A 17,617-nucleotide genomic window follows, 5' to 3' on the forward strand; every position below is an offset into this window, starting at 1 on the left:
CCTGCAACGCAGGAGATGCGGGTTTGACCCCTGGGTTGGGAAGATCCCCTGCAGCAGTGGTAACCCACTCCAGCGTTTTTGCCTAGAGGATGGACTGGTGGGCTGCAGTCCATGGGGTCACAAAGAGTCAGACACAACTGAGCACGCACGCATGGGCACAGCTGGACCAAAAGCCCTGGGTTCAAGCCAAGCCATGACTCTGGATGCGCGCCTCAAGTGGGAAGGTCACGTCTCCCTCCTGAGTTCTCTGCCGTGGCCTCAGCGCGCACCTCTATCTTATGTGCTCCTGTTAAGCTCAGCCCTTCCCCTGTGTTCTCCCTCCAGTTGATGGAACAGCCCTATTAAGTGATGCTGTCCCCAGATGTGAAGGTGAAAGGCTTGCCCGTGGTGACAGGATCTTGGATTTCAGTGCTTTCTACCAGGTACCACCACCACCACCTTCTCTGACCCAAAGCCAGGCAAACAGTGCTCCTCCCGTGAAACCCTGGCTTCAGGGTGGGAGCAGGGCCCCCGGGAGAGAGCAGCAACTGGCTGGCTCCCCTTCTCATCAATGCGCCCACCCATAGCTTTCGTCCACTCACCTGGAGGGCAGCAACAGGCCCTGGCCTGGCTCCCCCAATACCCCTCCCTGGGCTGCCAGGGCATCTTTCTCATTCTTCCGGGGGTGAGCCGAGACCTTAGAGTTACTGGAGCAGTTACTGCAGAACCTCACACAGGGAGCAATGGGAAGAGCGGTTTTTCAAGTTGCTGCCACCATTTAGAAGTTCTCCCTTGGGCAGCTGTCTTTACCTCTCTAAGCCTTAGCGTCAAGTGGGAAACCGGTCAAGAGTAAGACTGAGGCAGGTGTGCGAGATACCGACGCCTAGTCGAGGCAGTGGCCAGAGCTCAGCACTCCCTGTGCCAGCTGTGGGTCAGAGGCTCAGGCAGCATAAACTTGCATCATTAGCAAAGAAGCAGAGTTTCAAGGACTGTAAACAGGAGTAGGGCTGAGGCCTGGCCCTCTGGCAATGGAGGGAAATCCTTCTCCTCAGGTGCTGAGCTGGAGGGTCAATGTGGCTCTGCACTTGACCCTTTCATCAGAGCCAGAGTAAATCCTGCACAGAAAAGTCCAGCCCAGTGCTGTTGAAGACAGAAGCTTTTATTTTTATTCATCCAAATGAGGAAAATGCAACATGTCAGGGCATTATAGACAAGCTGCAGCAGCCAGACAAGAGGGTCAGTCAGTCTGTTAGAGTCCAACACAGTCAGTGTGGAGGAGCCGCAGTGTGGACGCTGCCTATGGGAGTCGGGGTGCAGAGAGTCCCTGTGATGAAGGCCAGGCATCTCTGGGCGAGGCACTGGAGACAGTCCACACGTGCAGGCTGCTGCCTCAGCCTTACAGCTCAGAGTCCTGCGTGTACTCGCCGCCCCAGAGCGGGGACAATCCACGGTGCTCGTATTCGCCAATGTTTTTTTAATATAATACACAACATAGTTATTGCCAAGGACTTTGCACTGCAGTTATACTATGTACACTTTTGTATTCAGAAAAAAACACAGTAAATAGATAACACAGGTATTTTATATAGATTTCTTAAAAGCTATCTTCATCACCAGACCAGAGTGAGAGCAAGTTAGCCAGAAGTTCGACGTCCTACGTGTAACTGTGCAGTAAACCAGAAATGTCTTCTACCCACAGCTACATTTGGCGCCGCCTGAACCCCTGTCCTGGCTGAGGGAGGGCTAAGACTGAGCAGGACCCCTTCCTCCTCTGTAAGGGACAGATGCCCCTTCAATAGCTCAGGGCTTCAGGTCTAGACTGGCTGCCTCCTTCCCAGTGAATTCTGCTCGGGATGGATGAGCAGCAAGTCTCAGCGGCCACCATCCGGGAACCCTACTACATGGCAGGCAGACCAGGGTGCCGGGACTGTGGGGCCAAGAGGCCCGGCCCACCTGCCTCCCTCCTGCACGTGGCCTGGCCCCACCTAGAGCTCCTTTAGGAGACCTGCCTTTTCCTCAACATGTGGCCGGGCCCCAGCCACTTAGACAAAGATTCGGCACAGCTGGGCCACCCGGTCCCCAGTCAGCTGAGCTCACAGGTACCGAGGGGACAACAGGCTCCACCACTGCTGAGAGCTGTAGTTAATGACGTCTGCCTGAGGCAGGTGGCTCACGACTCATTCAGACATCACGAGAGACAAAGGCGCCCCCTGACCAAGCATTCCCTTTGCGGCCTCAAGACCCTGGAAAGGAAGTCTGTCTGGAGGTTGACACCAGGTCATGAGACATCGGAACCACCCTTGATCCCTGGGACATGTGGAAAGGCCCCTGCCTCCTGAGAAGCCACCACAGTAAGGAACAAGGGGACCAGTGGTACTCCATGTCCGCATAGAGAACCCCACCGCACCACATAGGGCCGGCCTGGCAGGTGAAAGAAGAGGTATTTCAGGAACCTGACTGAACTCCCAACTGTCCCTCACGCAGGGGCCATCATCACTACCTGGGCATCAGGGCCGCAGCTGAGGGAGCCGGTGAGGTGAAGAGTCAAGGAGGCTCAAAGGTGCAATGCAAACAAGGAAAGGAGTGTAAGCTTAACCACAACTTAAGCCCGAGGGTGTTAGTGAGGAGAGGTGCTCATGCCATCCTGAAGGGAGCAGAGAAGAGGCTGGATACTGGGAATTAGGTTCAGCGTCCTTGATAATAAAGTACAAGTGGAGAAGACAGTCTTCTAGCTGTCTATGACTCATTTCCCTAAACAAAAATTTTAAAAAGTCTTCCCAGAACAAATATTTAGGTTAGATTCAAAAAAGAACTTTAGACCATCATCTGTTTCCCTAAGCAGGAAAATGAGACAGATGGTATCAAGGTCAGGACCATGGGCTAGGACAGGGCGACTCCACAAGGGTCTGGGTGCCCCGACACGAGTAAGCCTCCCTGTGAGGCCAGAGCTGCCGTGCAAGGATACGCCTGGTGCCAGAGCCAGCTGCACCTCTGGAAGATACGAGCCACATGCGTTGGAGTTACCTACTGGCATCCCAAGAGCCCCACCAGGAGCCAGATGAGCCCAGCAACAACAGCGTGTGTGCCCTGCAGCCATGACTTCACAGCGACTATTTCCACCACCCTCACCTGATGCCACAAGCTCACTCAAGCGGGCAGTTCCTTAAAGTCCCCCACCAGTATGAGGCCTTTCCCACATCTGCCCAGCAGCTCAGGCAGCACCAAACCCCTCACCTGCTGGCTCCACCCCCAGAGGACCCACAGGCCACGTGAGGCTGGCCACACCCCCTCTCAGCTGGGGGCCTTGTCTCCTGAGCTGCAGGGGAGCCTCACCTACTCCCACAGGCGTCCACGCAGGCACTCATGCGATTCTGAAGCCAGCACCCTCCTGACTTCCATCCACATCACAGGAGAATGCTGGCAGCTCATAGCTCTGAACGTCACCTCGGTGCTCAGTCAACAGCTGTGCCCTTCGTTTGCCTAGAAACATCTCTGAGGGAAAATACCGTGGCCAGTAGAAAGCACTTGGTTTTTTTCATTGCCCCAACTTCACAGAGCACCTTGGGGCAGGCACCGTGTCCGATTTGCAGTCGTCCCTGGCGTCTGGGATGCACCTGAGCAGTGACTGCTCCAGCCTGTGCATCCCGCCTCAGCAGTTCACAGGCTTCATCTCCCTCCCACTCCTGCATAAGGCTTTCTTGCCAGGTGACTCCATTATGAAGCGAGGGAAGCCCGTCCCTAGCATTTTTCACCCTCATACACCAAGGCCCTCAGCCAGCATTAGACTAGAGACAAGGTTTCACTGATGTTGCCCTTGTAAGGGACTTCTGAATAGCAAGAGAGAAGCAGCACAAAGGTGGCAGACGTGGCCATGTCAAAAACTGGGCCCCTCATGCCACCGGCAGTCAGAAAAGCTGTCTGACTCGCAGGCCTCCCCTTCCCACTCGAGTTCCAACACGGTAAACAAACTGGGTGAAAGTCCAGACTGTAACAAGCCTGATCTTCCCCAAGCAGAAGATCTTTCTAAAACATGTCTGTCATCATGGCACCGTCCTGAGCACAGCCTCCACACGGCTCCCTAGCACCCTTAGCTCACACGTTCCTCTCCGGAGCTGGTCACCGTGGCTTTCCCTCGTTTCAGCACCCGCTCCCCAAACAGGACCCACCTGAGCTCAAAACCTGACATCCTTCTGGGCAAGAGCTACACACCTAACACATGCAGGAAGCCTTGTGGGAAGGTGGATGGGTCCAGGCAGCAGATGTGAGGAAACTTCCAGTCATGATTATGCCAGAGGGACTGGAAAGCAGGAACTGGAGAAGTGTGGCCCACAACTGTCTGTACACTGCTCAGCTGCTACAACGGCAGCACGGAGTGGCCATGACCACCGAACAGGCTATACAGCCTGAAAGACTTACCGACACCAAGCCTAAGGCAGCGTCCACGTTGTGACAACGTGGAAAGGCCCACTGGGCTGAACAGAGAGACTCCCGAACATCCCAAAGGCTTGATGGGCTGTGTCTCAGTGAACATTGACCTTTAGGGCTCTGACAAGTGCTCAAACCACCACTGCCTCTTGCTCCCCAGCAGAGCTACAGAACTGCAGACGTGCAGAAGCACCACCCTCTCCCCACCAACTCCTCCGAGCTCCCTGCCCACCTAGGCAGAATGAGCCAGAGTTGGCAGAACAAAACAGGCCCAAAGCAGATTTACTAGTAATCTTTAAATCCCACCTTTTCCTCTTTAAAGTACTTGTAGAACAACTGCATACCTCCCCTGGCTAAAGGCCTTTCTCTACAGATGCTGAATCCAAGGGACTCCACCCCTTGCCAGGTGAAGAGGCCTAAACATTACTTTAAAAAGCAGAAGCCCCTGTACCAATCAATGACCATCCAGTACCTGCCACTCCCTTGACGGGCAAACTCAGCAGAGCCGGCTACAAACCTCTCCATCCATCACCAAAAAGCTTCCCAGAGAGCACAGGAGGGGCATGGGGCGCCACGCCCACCAGACTCCCACTTCCTGGCCCAGTGGAGGCAGTCTCTGCCACCTCCCATTCCTATGTTAGTCTCAGGCATCACCATCATCCGTCACCTACTGCAGAGGGGCCCCTCGTGCCCTTGCTGGGTGTGGGTTCCTGTGGTTCCCTGGCCCCACAGCCTCCAGCCCAACCCAGGCAAGGAGCCTGGACGTGAAGAAATGCCCTCCCTGCCTCTCAGCCCGCTGGCTGCCTCCCTCAGCCAGCCGCCATCCTTCACCAGAGCACCTGCATCAGCCTCTCCGTTCAGTCCGTCCTCATCCAGCTGTCCAAACTGACCTCCAGAGTCCTCTCACCATCCTGGAGGATGGTTATCACTGAGGGCAGAGCACCTTTCACAGAGTGGCCCCAGGCTGCACACCCATGTGCCACTTCACCTTCCTCGCCATCCCAGTTCCATTAACAAGCACCTCCATGCTGTCCCTTCTGCACACACCACACGGCCCTCGAGACCTGGCTGCCCCACTGGGCCCGTGGATGCCCGTCTCTGCAGGAAGCCTCGGCTACCTCCCTAGAGCCCCTCAGTTCTCAGTCTGCGCAGGCCTGGCTCTGCTCTGGGATGGAATGGGAGTCCCTCTCGCAAGCATCCCCCTGCCTCCTGGGCTCCTTGGTCGGGTTTCACCTTCTACTCGGCTAAGCCGAAAATCCTGACATTTTCTTCAGCGGCTCCTTCTGCCCCAGCACAGCGTGATTAGGAGGAGGAAGTGACAGTGGATGTTTCCATATATCCATGTGCCCAGGACGGGAGACATGGTCCTGGGAGTGGCAGCAGTCTCATCAGCCTTCTGTGCTGACTACACTGAGGACCGGGCTCCACGTGGCCAGGAGACCAGGACTGTGTGGGCAAGAGGCCAGCTGTGCAGGCTGTCAGTTTGCAAAGAACACGGATGTGATCGGTGACACTCCCAAGACCACTTCTCCCCTCTTGGGCACATGCATTTATTGGAAACACTCACTGCCACCTTAACTGCCCAAATGGCTGCACCAGAACCACCTATCCCCTTCTGGAGCCACATACGACAAGTAAACAGAAGCCATCAGAATACCTGGCAGAGAGGTCCACAGTGTCTCCACATCTGCCCTTCACCAGCCTCATCTCTCTCTCTCGAGGTTCCTTCCGCTTTTCTGAGCTCCTCAGGGACCACCTTCCAGTTGATGTGGGAGAAGGGACTCCCCTCGAGGGTGATGGCACAGCCACCATACTTTCCATAAAGCTGCCTCCACAGATGTCAGAGAGCTGAGCAATTTCTGAGATCAGCTACAGGCTAGAAGGGCCCAGTGAGACCCTGGCCCCAGAACTCTGGAAAGGTGACTGAGGACGACCCCTTTAGTTAGAGCAGCAGAAAAGGCCTAGCCAGAAACAGGACTGCAGACAACCAGAACGTGGATGAAGCTCAACAAAGAAAAAGCACCTGTCAACAGCATATCCCTTCCCCTCATCCAGTGCCTGGGGGGCCTCTCCAGTGGCAGTTACTGGTTTGCACGTATCCCAGGGTTCTGTTATGGTACAAAAGTGGGTCTGTGGAAACAGCGGTGCAGCTGACAAAACGAGGACAACGCGCAGGTCGCGGGGCCCAAGGATGGGTGTCAGCCACCCTGCCCAGGAGCCAGCTGGCATGTCTGAGCAGCCAGAGAAGAAAGAATCTGAAGTCTGCTTTCCTTCTTCTCCCCTGGTGGGGAGGAGGCAGGAGTCAGGGAGAGCAAGCTACACAGGATATATTCCAGAAGTCTGGAAGAAAGATAAGTAGGATGAATGCATCACAAAGAGGAGAGGAAACTGTTGCCAAATGGTTTTGGAAAACAGGACAGGCAGCAGACTGGACTGCCGACACCAGCCCTAGTGTGAGCACAGCGCTATCGGAATGGGTGGCCCGGGACACTTACCAGCTATGTGATTTTGGGCAGGTCGTTTTGTGTAAGCCTCTATTTCCTCATCTGTCAAAGGAGAGAACTTCTAGATCCCACAGTTGTGGTGGTGTTCAGATCTCCTCCCTAAGAAAGGCTTCTGTGAACTCTAAAAACAGAAGAAACGGCCTTGCCTCCGTGTGGTGGAAACTCACTTATTAGGAGCCGCAATGCTTTGCCACAAATAAGCTGGGTGGTTTTCAGAGTCTCTTGGCTTCAGTTTTCTTGTCTGTGGAGAGGGAACCACATCCCTGCGCTGCTGCTGCTCCGAGCGGGACCATCAGGGCAGGGCATGGTGGCAGCCAGGAGAGGACTCTGCTGCTGCCACACACACGGGGGCCAGTCTCTCCACAGGCCACGGCTCGGGGGCTCCTGCAGTCTGGGCTGAAGAGAAGGTTCTTCTCCCTGATCCCCTCCAGGATTATGGCTCATGGCTCAGAAAAATGGCCAGCTGTCAAGGACAGCAGTGACTTGGGGTCAGGGAAGACTCTCTCCCTGAAGAGGATTCTGTATCCATCCCCATACCCCCCGGACCCTGAGCAGAGATCCAGCCGGCACTAACCTGCTGAGGAGCTAGTGAGGGGCCCATGGCCTTCCCTGAAGCCAAGTCCAGGGGCCACTCCTGGTGGGCAGAACAGGCCACTGCAACCTGTCCCCACCCCCACCTCTGCCCAGCACTTGCCCAGGGCCACCGCTGCCCCAATGAGCCACACCTCGCCAGCTCTCCTTCAGAGTCTGGCTCCGACATCCCCACCTCCAGTCTCAGGCCAGACAGCTTGTACTCAGAAAGCATTAGCTGAATGAAAACATACACCTCAATTTCTCACTAATATTCAAACAGAAAAACAAGCCTCAAATACAAAAGCTTCCTCTGTTTATACAGCCACACCTCAGCCTTCCAATCTATCTTTCCAGTCACTCTAAAAGAAAATAGCCCTATTTTCAGCCAGGATACTGGTCTAAAATGACCTCAAGTTAAAGCCTAGCCTCCAGCACAGATCCAAGGATTGGCCTGAGCCTGTGAGCTCCAAAGACCCCATGACAGTGAGGCCCTGGCTTGTGTTCAGGCCCTTCACAGGCGCCACGTGGCCCTGCCTCGCTGCCCACACACCACCTTCCTGTCACCCAGCATGCTTTCTCACTTTCTTTTAATCCACAGCTTGGTGCTGCAGAAAAAGGCATGGCACTTAAAGCCTCTGGGTTTCAGTCCCGACTCTAGCCCTTCACTCTGAGCATCAGTTTTTTTCATCTGTAAAATATACCACCTTGAAGAGGGTTGAGAAGAAAAATGTCCAAGTGCCTGGCACACACAAGATACCAATTTTAGCGTCTTTCCTCCTGCTCTTTCTTCCATCCACTGCTGCCCAGAGGCCCCCCAGATGAACTGACTTGAGGGCTACCAGTAACTACTTGGGACATTCAGCTAACATGTGAATGCAGAGACTGTTCTTCCATATGGCACAAAAGGATCAAGGGAGGAGAAAATGAAGCAAAGCCTAGAGAAACCAGGCGCCTAGGCAGCGCTAAGAGAACACCCTCCCGGCAGTGGCTCATTCCCTCACCTCCTTGGGGCCATGAGCAGCGAAAAGATGACTCGAGACCACATCTCCAGTTAGGAGACGCTGATCTGACTCTCAAGCAGCCCGGGCAGATGGTGGCAATCCCCATGCTACCCACCAGCAGAGACAGCAGAGTTCTGCCAAGAAAGACCCTCCTTAGAAGGGCCTTAGAAGTAATTAAGGTGTTACCTACTGATTGGTCAAGACAAGACAAAACAAACAAAACCCCGAGGGCTTCCCACAGAGTTTATTAATGAGGCAAGGATCCCACTCAACAGCCACAGCAGTGGAGTGGGGTCACTTCTGCCAAGGCATCACTTACACAAATATTTCTTGAATTTAAGAAAAACCTCCTGACTGCAAATCTATCTTACTTGCCTTTAGAAGTAACAGTTCTGTCTACACAGTTTTTTTAACCTCAGAACATCACCAAACTCAGTCTGCATTCCCCACTCAGCTCACCTCCACAGGCAGAGAGGTGCGGCCACAACCTCCAGAGGCTCCTGAGGTTCAGTGCGGACACATGTGAACCAGAGACACGAAGATGCTCACCCTTTATTCAGTCCAGCCATCTATATCTATATCTATATCTATATCTATATATATCTGCTGCTGCTGCTGCTAAGTCGCTTCAGTCGTGTCCGACTCTGTGCGACCCCATAGATGGCAGCCCACCAGGCTGCCCCATCCCTGGGATTCTCCAGGCAAGAGTACTGGAGTGGGGTGCCATTTCCTTCTCCAGTGCATGAAAGTGAAAACTGAAAGTGAAGTTGCTCAGTCGTGTCCGACTCTTAACGACCCAATGGACTGAAGCCCACCAGGCTCCTCCGCCCATGGGATTTTCCAGGCAAGAGTACTGGAGTGGGGTGCCATTGCCTTCTCCGATATATATATCTATATATATCTATATATAGATATGTATTTTTTTTTTTTTTTTTTTTTTGCTGAAAAGCAACTTCCCAGCTGTGTCCAGATAGATAAATGGGTAGAGAGACAGAGAGACAGATGTGTAACAGGTAGAAGGGAGGCCTTATGTGGTGATAAGCACAGGGTTTTTTAATCCCCAAAGTGTTGCAGGAAACTGTAGAGAGAGAAGCGCAGAATGCTGTTTAGAGAAGCATCTGCATCGACAGCCTTCTAAGCCTGTCTCCCAGTCTCCTTTTTCTTTTCTGTGCTTTATGATAACTTAGTTTCTACCTGCCAAATAAATGGTGAGCTCTGAATGTCAGATTCTGGGGCTAACTGTAGTCACACAGTTTTTTTCTTACTAATGCAAAGACAGGGAACTTGGAATCAGCTGGCTGACATTGTAAGCTCAGCCCCTTTGAAGTTCCAAGCTCACCTAAATCCCAAAGCAAGTATTACAAACTCCTGGCAGCAGACTGTCCAGTGACTGACTACCACGCAAAAACACAAGCATCTTTATCCAGCGTGGACCTGCAGCCACCTCCCAAACCACATCTCACCAAGTGTTCGCTCTGTGTCTATCTGACCCTAAGATGCTAGGAGTCCTTTCCCAAAGCCAGGGAGCACCCCAAACCTGCGTACACGAAGCAACCCACACAGTTCCATCCAAGCGGACCACGCACCTGCTTCTCCACTCCCTGTCAGCACAGCCTGGCCAACCACGGTAAAAGCAGTCAACATTTACTGAGCACTTCCTATGTACCAGGTACCATTCAAAGCACTCTGTGTATTAACTCATTTAATTCCAAGACCCTACAGGAATTTGCTGGAGGGAGAGGAATATACTCTGGCCCAGAGTCCCACATGGTTTCTATTCTCTATTTCTAGCTGTGCTGTAAAGCTTACATAACCTAATTTGCATTACAGTGCTATTTTTAAAAATCTCCAAAGATCACTGCTTCAAGCATCAATGGAAGCTGTTAGCTCTTACCTAAAATGATAATGTGGAAAAGGATATCTATTCTTACAACTAAGTCAACTTCAATCCTTGACTAAAACAGACTTTCTGGAAGATGCTATTAGGAAAGGAAGGAACTTACATAAGAAGTACTAGCTCTGTAAATAGCTGCTAGAGAGGAACACATCAAAAGTGAACTCGCTGCAGCGGTAGGTAGTTTCTTGGCTCTGCAGGTGGTTACTCACCACCCATCTCCCTTCTTGGCCTCCTAGTAACACTGAGAAGTCTCTGGTCACTGAATGGCATGGCCTCAGATGGTTACAGAGAAAAGTCTGAATACAACAGAAGCTTTCTTGTTCTGGGCAACCTCAGAGGGACCACCCCCACCCCAGCACCATCACCAGGCAGGCAGGGCATACGCTGAACAGGAGTCATTTCAGGAGGCCGTTCACAGAGCAGGCGGCTGGTTCTCAGATGAGGACTCTAGGTTGCTAGAAATCTAACTTTTGGGGAAAGGGGAGCAAATCTCCTTAGTTCACTCCTCTCTCTCACTACTAAAGATTTACCTCCCACTGCAGTTATTAATGAAACCCAAGACAGGGAAATAATAATGAATGACTGATAATAAGAGTAAAATTCCCCTCACTTGTCACTGAAAAATGATTAGTGCTTAAATTAACCACTATTCTTTGCTACACTATAAAAACTGCTTTAAAAGGACTGGGCTATTTGTTATTCATTTCCTCATTTATGTGGATAGAGGTGCATGAACATAAACCAGAGTACGTTTCAGGCTCTCAAAACTGTCAGGGAAATATTTTAAATGAATCAGTTTCCAAATGATGTCCATTTCAATGATATCAGAGGGCCCATATTATTAAATAATTTATAAATGAACTATTAACTAAGTTAATTTTCTCCTGACACTGCTAATGTGTTGTCTCCCAACCTAGGAGATTTACAGTAGGCCCAACTCCATCAAAAAGACACCCTCTGACCTAAAAGGTCCCCAGTGGGTGGAGCCTGTGTCACCAGAATCTAGAGAAGAACCTGGTACGTAGGGGCTCTCGGTTGCTTGTTCAGGACTGGAATGTTCTTGGTACTAGTCACCTAGGCCTCATACAAACTTTTACAGATGCCAAAGCCACATTCAACATACATACAGATTCTGTATGGGAAAAAAATTGTCCCAGCAACCTTCAAAGTTAGTAGGAAAAAGAAAACTGCTACTTAGAGACAAATATAAAACATAAGCTTCATTTTAATCTATATATATATATATGTATATATCAAATACAACCTTAGCACAGAACATCTAATACAAATGAAATGCATTTATGGAATACACTAAATGAAGCAAATCCTTTTCAAAATATTTGGCCTAACCATATTTTTTAAATTAACCCCATGATGGTGAATAGGTAGGAAATAAATCATCTATCTAACCTGGAAAAGATGGAATTCCTTACATCTATTTGGTCTCTGCACACCAGGTATTCACCACTCTGAGTCTTAACATACTTGGTTCTGGAAATAGTTTAACTCAGTCAATTATATATTTTTCCATAGTTACCTTAATATTTTGGTTTTTTCATTTTCTATTGCTTTTTTTTTTATGGCTTCTTGCTGCTGTTGTATTAGGGCATACAACACAGATCAGAGATATTCCTTTCTCAGAGAACTCTCTGAGAAATTGGCACTTTGAGCCTCAGCTTCTGTTGCAGCTACACATAAATGGGTCCTGCCGGCACTGCTCCCAATCTCGCTGCTTACGAAATTCTAGCACTTTGGCTGAAAGAGTGCCCTGACGTTAAAATCTTAGGTGAACACATCCCACCACCAAATTCTTTTGTTTAAACAGATAAGTGTGTGTAATTCGCATATATGTTATATCATAATTTCTATACACATACACACACTTAGTGAAATGTCTCTTGAATACAAATTACAAGGGTATTATTAAAAAACAAAATGCTGAAAATAACTATTTTACATTTAGATCATAAAAAATTTTAAAGTAATGTGATGACAGAAGACCCAAGAGATCAAATACATCATATATGATTGTCATATATGCATGTTGTGTTCATTGATTTTTAATTTTCTCTTTAATCAGAAAATAAAAGAGCTTACCTTTGTATACTGAGACCACAGCTTACAGTCACTATATCTCAGCCTATTTTATACAAGTGATATGGCTACGAAGGTCCGAGGAGAACGAGAATAAAGTGAGATAAACGTGCTGAAAACTGCTTAAAAGTATTAACCTGAAATACACAGAGGGTCCAACACCAGTTTTAAAAATACATTAACGAGGTATTCCCAGCTCTTCAATTAATAACGGTGACTGACTGATTCATGATTTTCAAACATTTCACCAAAATTGTAAAAAAGAAGAAAAGGCTAATACCAGCAAAATCTATCAGTGGTTTGTTCCCCAGGTTAACAATTTGAGAGCCTACAAACGACTCAAGGAGCCCGCGCATTCCCGCACCGTGCGCTGCGTCTAGTCAGCGTGAGGTATGTCGGGAATCTATTGGACCGATTACCTTGCACAAGATACGGGGCGCACCCGCAGCCTCAAGAAACATGGCTGCAGGCTACCTCCCTGACTGGGTGCCAGCCCCCATGCAGAGAAATATGGCTTCAAGGAGGACCCCTACCTCTGAGGAATTATAATAGCACTAACTGACGCAGTCAGGAATGCAACTATTCACTTTATGTGCTAAAAAAGTTTAAAAATTGTCAGAAGATAGCACAGCTCATACACTAATTCTAAGTTCTACACTGGTCTGTAGACTCCCTGACCAAAGACTAGGCTAGGAGGGGTTAAGTATATCCAGGTATTGCTAGGTTTCCAAAGGAAAAGTTTTCAAACAGACACCGTGGCTTTGAATAAAGTATTGCTCTTCTTTAAAATGCTCAGTCACTGCTTTCCAAAAGGAGGTGTCAAGAGTGCTGTGTCTGAAAGCTGGAAAGCCTCAGGGGGTCACATTTCTCTTAAGATCAAGACATAGAAATTGCCATTTCAAGCCAGACAACCTGATGGTTCTAGAAGTCAGAGAAGAAATCTTGAGGGCCCAAGTGAATAATAAATGGTGCGACGCTCAGAGGCTGGCAATAGGGGCTGTCAATGAAAAAACCACCTACAGTGGAGAAAAGAGCAGAGAAGCAAAACTTGGTGTTAATGTCACAGAATTTGGTGAAGCCAAAAGCTTCATTTGTATTTCTCTGCTCTTTCAGCTGTAAGTGGAATTTTCATTACAAAATGAAGGGGTGGGACGGGCAAAGGGGGGTGGGGGTGGGGGAGGACACTTAATCCATTACAAAATTTAAACAGTTGAACTTGCATGGTTACCACTTCTAACAAAGGACTGACAGCTCGATTATTTTAAGTAAAGCAGAGAAATGTCAAAGTTTGCAGCAACTGGGCAGGTTTACAAAACATGGTTAGTAACTTCCAACAAACAACAAATTAAAAATAAAAAAAAAAAAAAGACTTGGTAGAAACCATTTGAAATGACTGCCATCATGGTGGAAAAGAGCACAGCTCCCTTTGCACCGTTACAGAGGGGTTACAAGTCAGCTACTTTGAAAGAATTTTCTAAAGAGAAATCTCCAGAGAGATTCCAACTTGGAATGCAAATTTGACAATCAATTTCAAATAACAATACAGCTGCAGCTGCCAATTAATAGTATTCCATAAACAAAGAGGGCTGTTGTAAATAATTAAGAAAAACTGGACACTACCAGCCATGCTTTTTCTTCTCAGTGATGGCTCTGTTTCATCCATGGGTCAGCAAAACAAATCAATGAAACATGAAAACTCCCAGCTGAGATGGGCCCTCTTGTGTAGGTCTAGCCACTAATGCACAGGATGAGAATGGTAAGTTCACAGCTACTTCCAGCAAGTGATGAGGTTTTATTAAAGTATCACCCACCACTGATACAGACAAAAGGTCAAGGAGCTGAAGGAACAGACAAGCTGTGGTGTAAAAATCAGATATGTGATTAAGTAACACTAACATTTATTTTCAACTGCCTGTTTCATGCTTGTTTAGTGGTCCCAGAGAAATTGGGTACATAAATTTGCCATATTTTGAAGCCCACTCTCAGCGATGAGCACTATTCAGCTCCAAAAGACAGAAATGAAGAAAGAGGAGGAAAGCTAATTCAAACTAAAAATGGACAATTTTAAGACACAGCAACTTGTAGATATCAACACGGAACCACAATGTTGCCTTCATGGGGGTGAGTACCTTAATGAAACCATTACCTTCTAGTAACATCATAGGCTTCCAAAGGAGGTGAGAATGCAAGTGGAAGACTTAGGTCTGCACCCTTATAGAACAGCACAGTGTTACCGACTGATCATTTTTCACCAGCTTAATCAGGTGTCTTAAAAACTAAATGCTGACCCATGGCTGAAACGTGTCACTTTTCACAGCAGCACTCAACAAGAACTGGGACAATCGAAGAGCAAGTTTTTATGGGGACCCTGTTGCTGCTTTAGATTCTGATGTAATTGAAGAGGATAAGAGACCCTTCAATGAATTCCAGAAAAATTGCTAATCTTCTATCTACATGAAAAAAGCCAGGGAGTGAACACAGTATCTTACAGAGTGAAGAAGGCCACAAGAACGAGAGGGTCATTGATGGATTAATTTATTATTTTTTAAAACTTGGAAATTCGGAAACTAAAATAATCACATTCCTCCTTCCCCATCTCTGGGTAGTGCCATCATTTTAATAAGCCATTGTCAGATAACAGAATAAACCTTTATCGGGGGATGCCCTTGTACAGCAGGAGTACAAAGGGCTTACAAAGTAAATAGACGGGCTCAAACTAACAATCGTCTTTGCTTTGTTTTATCAGTTTACTTACAAATGAATGGGTTTCTAGGGCTAAGTTATTAGTTTTCAATTCTTTATAATTTGATACCAAAACATATCAAAAATAATAAGCTAAAACAATATTCAAACCCATATTTTATTGGCTTTAATTACACACTTCAATATTTACAAAGTTAAAGTTTAAATGAAAAGTCTCTATTGTATTAAAAAAAATAACTACAGCCCGAATTAAAGTGCCCTGGGGCAAATACAGATCAATCAGCTAAGCATCAGTGACTGCGTCAGGAACCAGGCAGTACTCTTGTGTTACAACAAAGCAGTTTATTTGTGATCAGTGTTTGAGACTCTATACATCCTTCACAAATTTAATTTTACATAATCTGATATTCCTCTTAAAACTTAAACTTTGAACTGCTAGACTTATTTCCCTAGAACAGAAGGGCTGGTATAAGTTATTTTCCGGAAATGAGGTACCGTTTCACAGAACTAGTTTCTTTTTTGTTTGTTTTCAAGTTTTAGAGAACTAAATTTGCATTTGTTAAAATCAAAAAGTAGGAAAAGATGTTCTTTACAAATAATTTTGATCAAGTATGTGTTCAAAGAAAGCAGGATAAAAAGGCTTTTTCGCTAACATTCTGTATGTACTGGGTTGTTGTTGGAATAGGAATTAGCTTCTGTCATTTGCTAAAAGAATGAGTAGTGGGGAACAGGATATGTTGGGAATTTCATAACGGGTAACAGAACCATTCTCTTGGGTAAACCTACAGAGAAAAGAAACGGAGAGGACTCCAAATAAGTTTAATAATCCAATAAAAATTTCAGGTTAAAAAAAAGAATCTTACAGAGATTATCATTAACCTTTTCCAGATTAGTCAGTCAACATGTACCATTATGAAAGAGGCCCACAAACTTTGAAATTACTCTTAATAGTGTGATAATATTTGCCACTCAAAATTAAGATGGCTACATCACAGGAAGAATGATATCCAAAAAGGGATTTCATTTGAGTGAGCTGCCATCAATTACAAAGCTCAAAAGCAATGCCATTGATATTCTAAAGTGACTCTCAGTTCGGCACATCACATATTACAGGAGAAACAGGGATTGTCAAGATTCAAACACAGCTTTCTGTGCAGGCCTCAGCTCCCCAGAAAGACAGTTCCAACTGGAGTTGTGACCAGGTATTTATCTTAATGGCTAATGCCAATATTGGCATGGCAAATCTGGAAAGATTAATTACTTTCTTAATTTTGTAATTAACGAGTTCTTGTGGCCTCACAAACTTCTGCATACTCGAGCATGATTTGAAATCTGCTCCTTGTTTCTGCTCTAACGTTTAACCTATGGAGAAATCACAAAGCAGCAACAGCAGGTATCTGAGAGCACCAGATGATCAGAGGGAAACCACCCCACATGCAACAGCTTTACGAAGGCCAGAGACATGTTTACCTTACAGCCAAAATAAAGCATCGTTTTAGTAGGTTGGCATCACAGTAACATTTAAAAACCATATCTTTTATGTGAAAAATGGGGGCATTAAATTTCACCAGCTTTGGAAGTCAGTTATATGACACATGGAAGAGAGGAGCCTTCTGAAGAGCGGGCTCGGAGGCCGCAGGGTGGAAGTTTAATGTTAGAGGAAAGGGAAGAACAAGAGAGAAATTAAAAAGACTGAGGAAAAACATGAATGTACCTTAGAGCCTAGATAGGTAAGTGTTTTAAAGAAAAAAAGCTCTTGCAAACCTAAAGAACATGGGTCTTACTATGTCTAAAAGAAAGGCACCAACTTAAGGACCTGCCCTAGAAGGCAGATGCTTTGGCTTTCACACAAGACATATCACAATGAGTCCAGTGAGTCAAAATGTATTTGGATAAACTGACCAGACCTAATTCACAGGAAGGAGAGGTGGTCGAGATATGCAGAAGTTGGCTGAATGGTAAAAGCAAATGGCCAAATCAAAAGAAGCTAGAGAGTTTGAATTTAAAATAAATTCTAAAAGACAGCATATTCCTAAATGAGCCCCCAGTTCCTAACCCCCTCCTCGTATCTAAGAATAAACAGAATACGGGGAGCCCCTGGCCACAGCTGAGTATGCCAATGGAGACATGCAGGTAAGGCTGAAACTCCAGACTCTGTTCTCAACCTTAGAGAAAACCTACCCCAAATGTCAGTCTTCCAGCTTCCCTACATCTTTCCAGGTTGTAAAAGATCTATCTTAATGGGGCAAGTGCTCAAATTGTTCACTTTCTACTTATTTCTATAGTTATGAAATCAAATGAAGCTTCAATTTAGCAGTGTCTTAAAGACCCATAATTTCCATCCAAACAAAAATGGGAAAGCTGATGCATGAAGAGAAAAAGCACAAGGAAAGGCCTGAGGCTCGTGTGAAGGACCACCACCACAAGTAGCAGCACAGGCA

General features: G+C 47.3%; 1 protein-coding gene across 4 annotated transcripts in view; it reads right to left on the reverse strand.

The window, feature by feature from the left end:
• Nucleotides 1–1,117: 1,117 nt before the first annotated feature.
• The window catches only part of STRBP (spermatid perinuclear RNA binding protein), a 151,956-nt gene continuing 135,456 nt past the window's right edge, over nucleotides 1,118–17,617 (reverse strand). For 2 of the 4 annotated variants that reach the window (XM_027556219.1, XM_027556220.1), the window contains exon 18: nucleotides 14,993–15,958. In XM_027556219.1, coding sequence (XP_027412020.1) covers nucleotides 15,882–15,958 — 77 coding nt within the window. In that variant the 3' untranslated portion in view covers nucleotides 14,993–15,881. Of the gene's footprint in view, nucleotides 7,030–9,424; nucleotides 12,611–14,992; nucleotides 15,959–17,617 lie in introns of those variants that run through there. The other 2 variants (XR_003513489.1, XM_027556221.1) reach the window with 2 other exon arrangements.

This window comes from Bos indicus x Bos taurus, chromosome 11 (assembly GCF_003369695.1).
Source record: "Bos indicus x Bos taurus breed Angus x Brahman F1 hybrid chromosome 11, Bos_hybrid_MaternalHap_v2.0, whole genome shotgun sequence".
Lineage (NCBI taxonomy): Eukaryota > Metazoa > Chordata > Mammalia > Artiodactyla > Bovidae > Bos > Bos indicus x Bos taurus.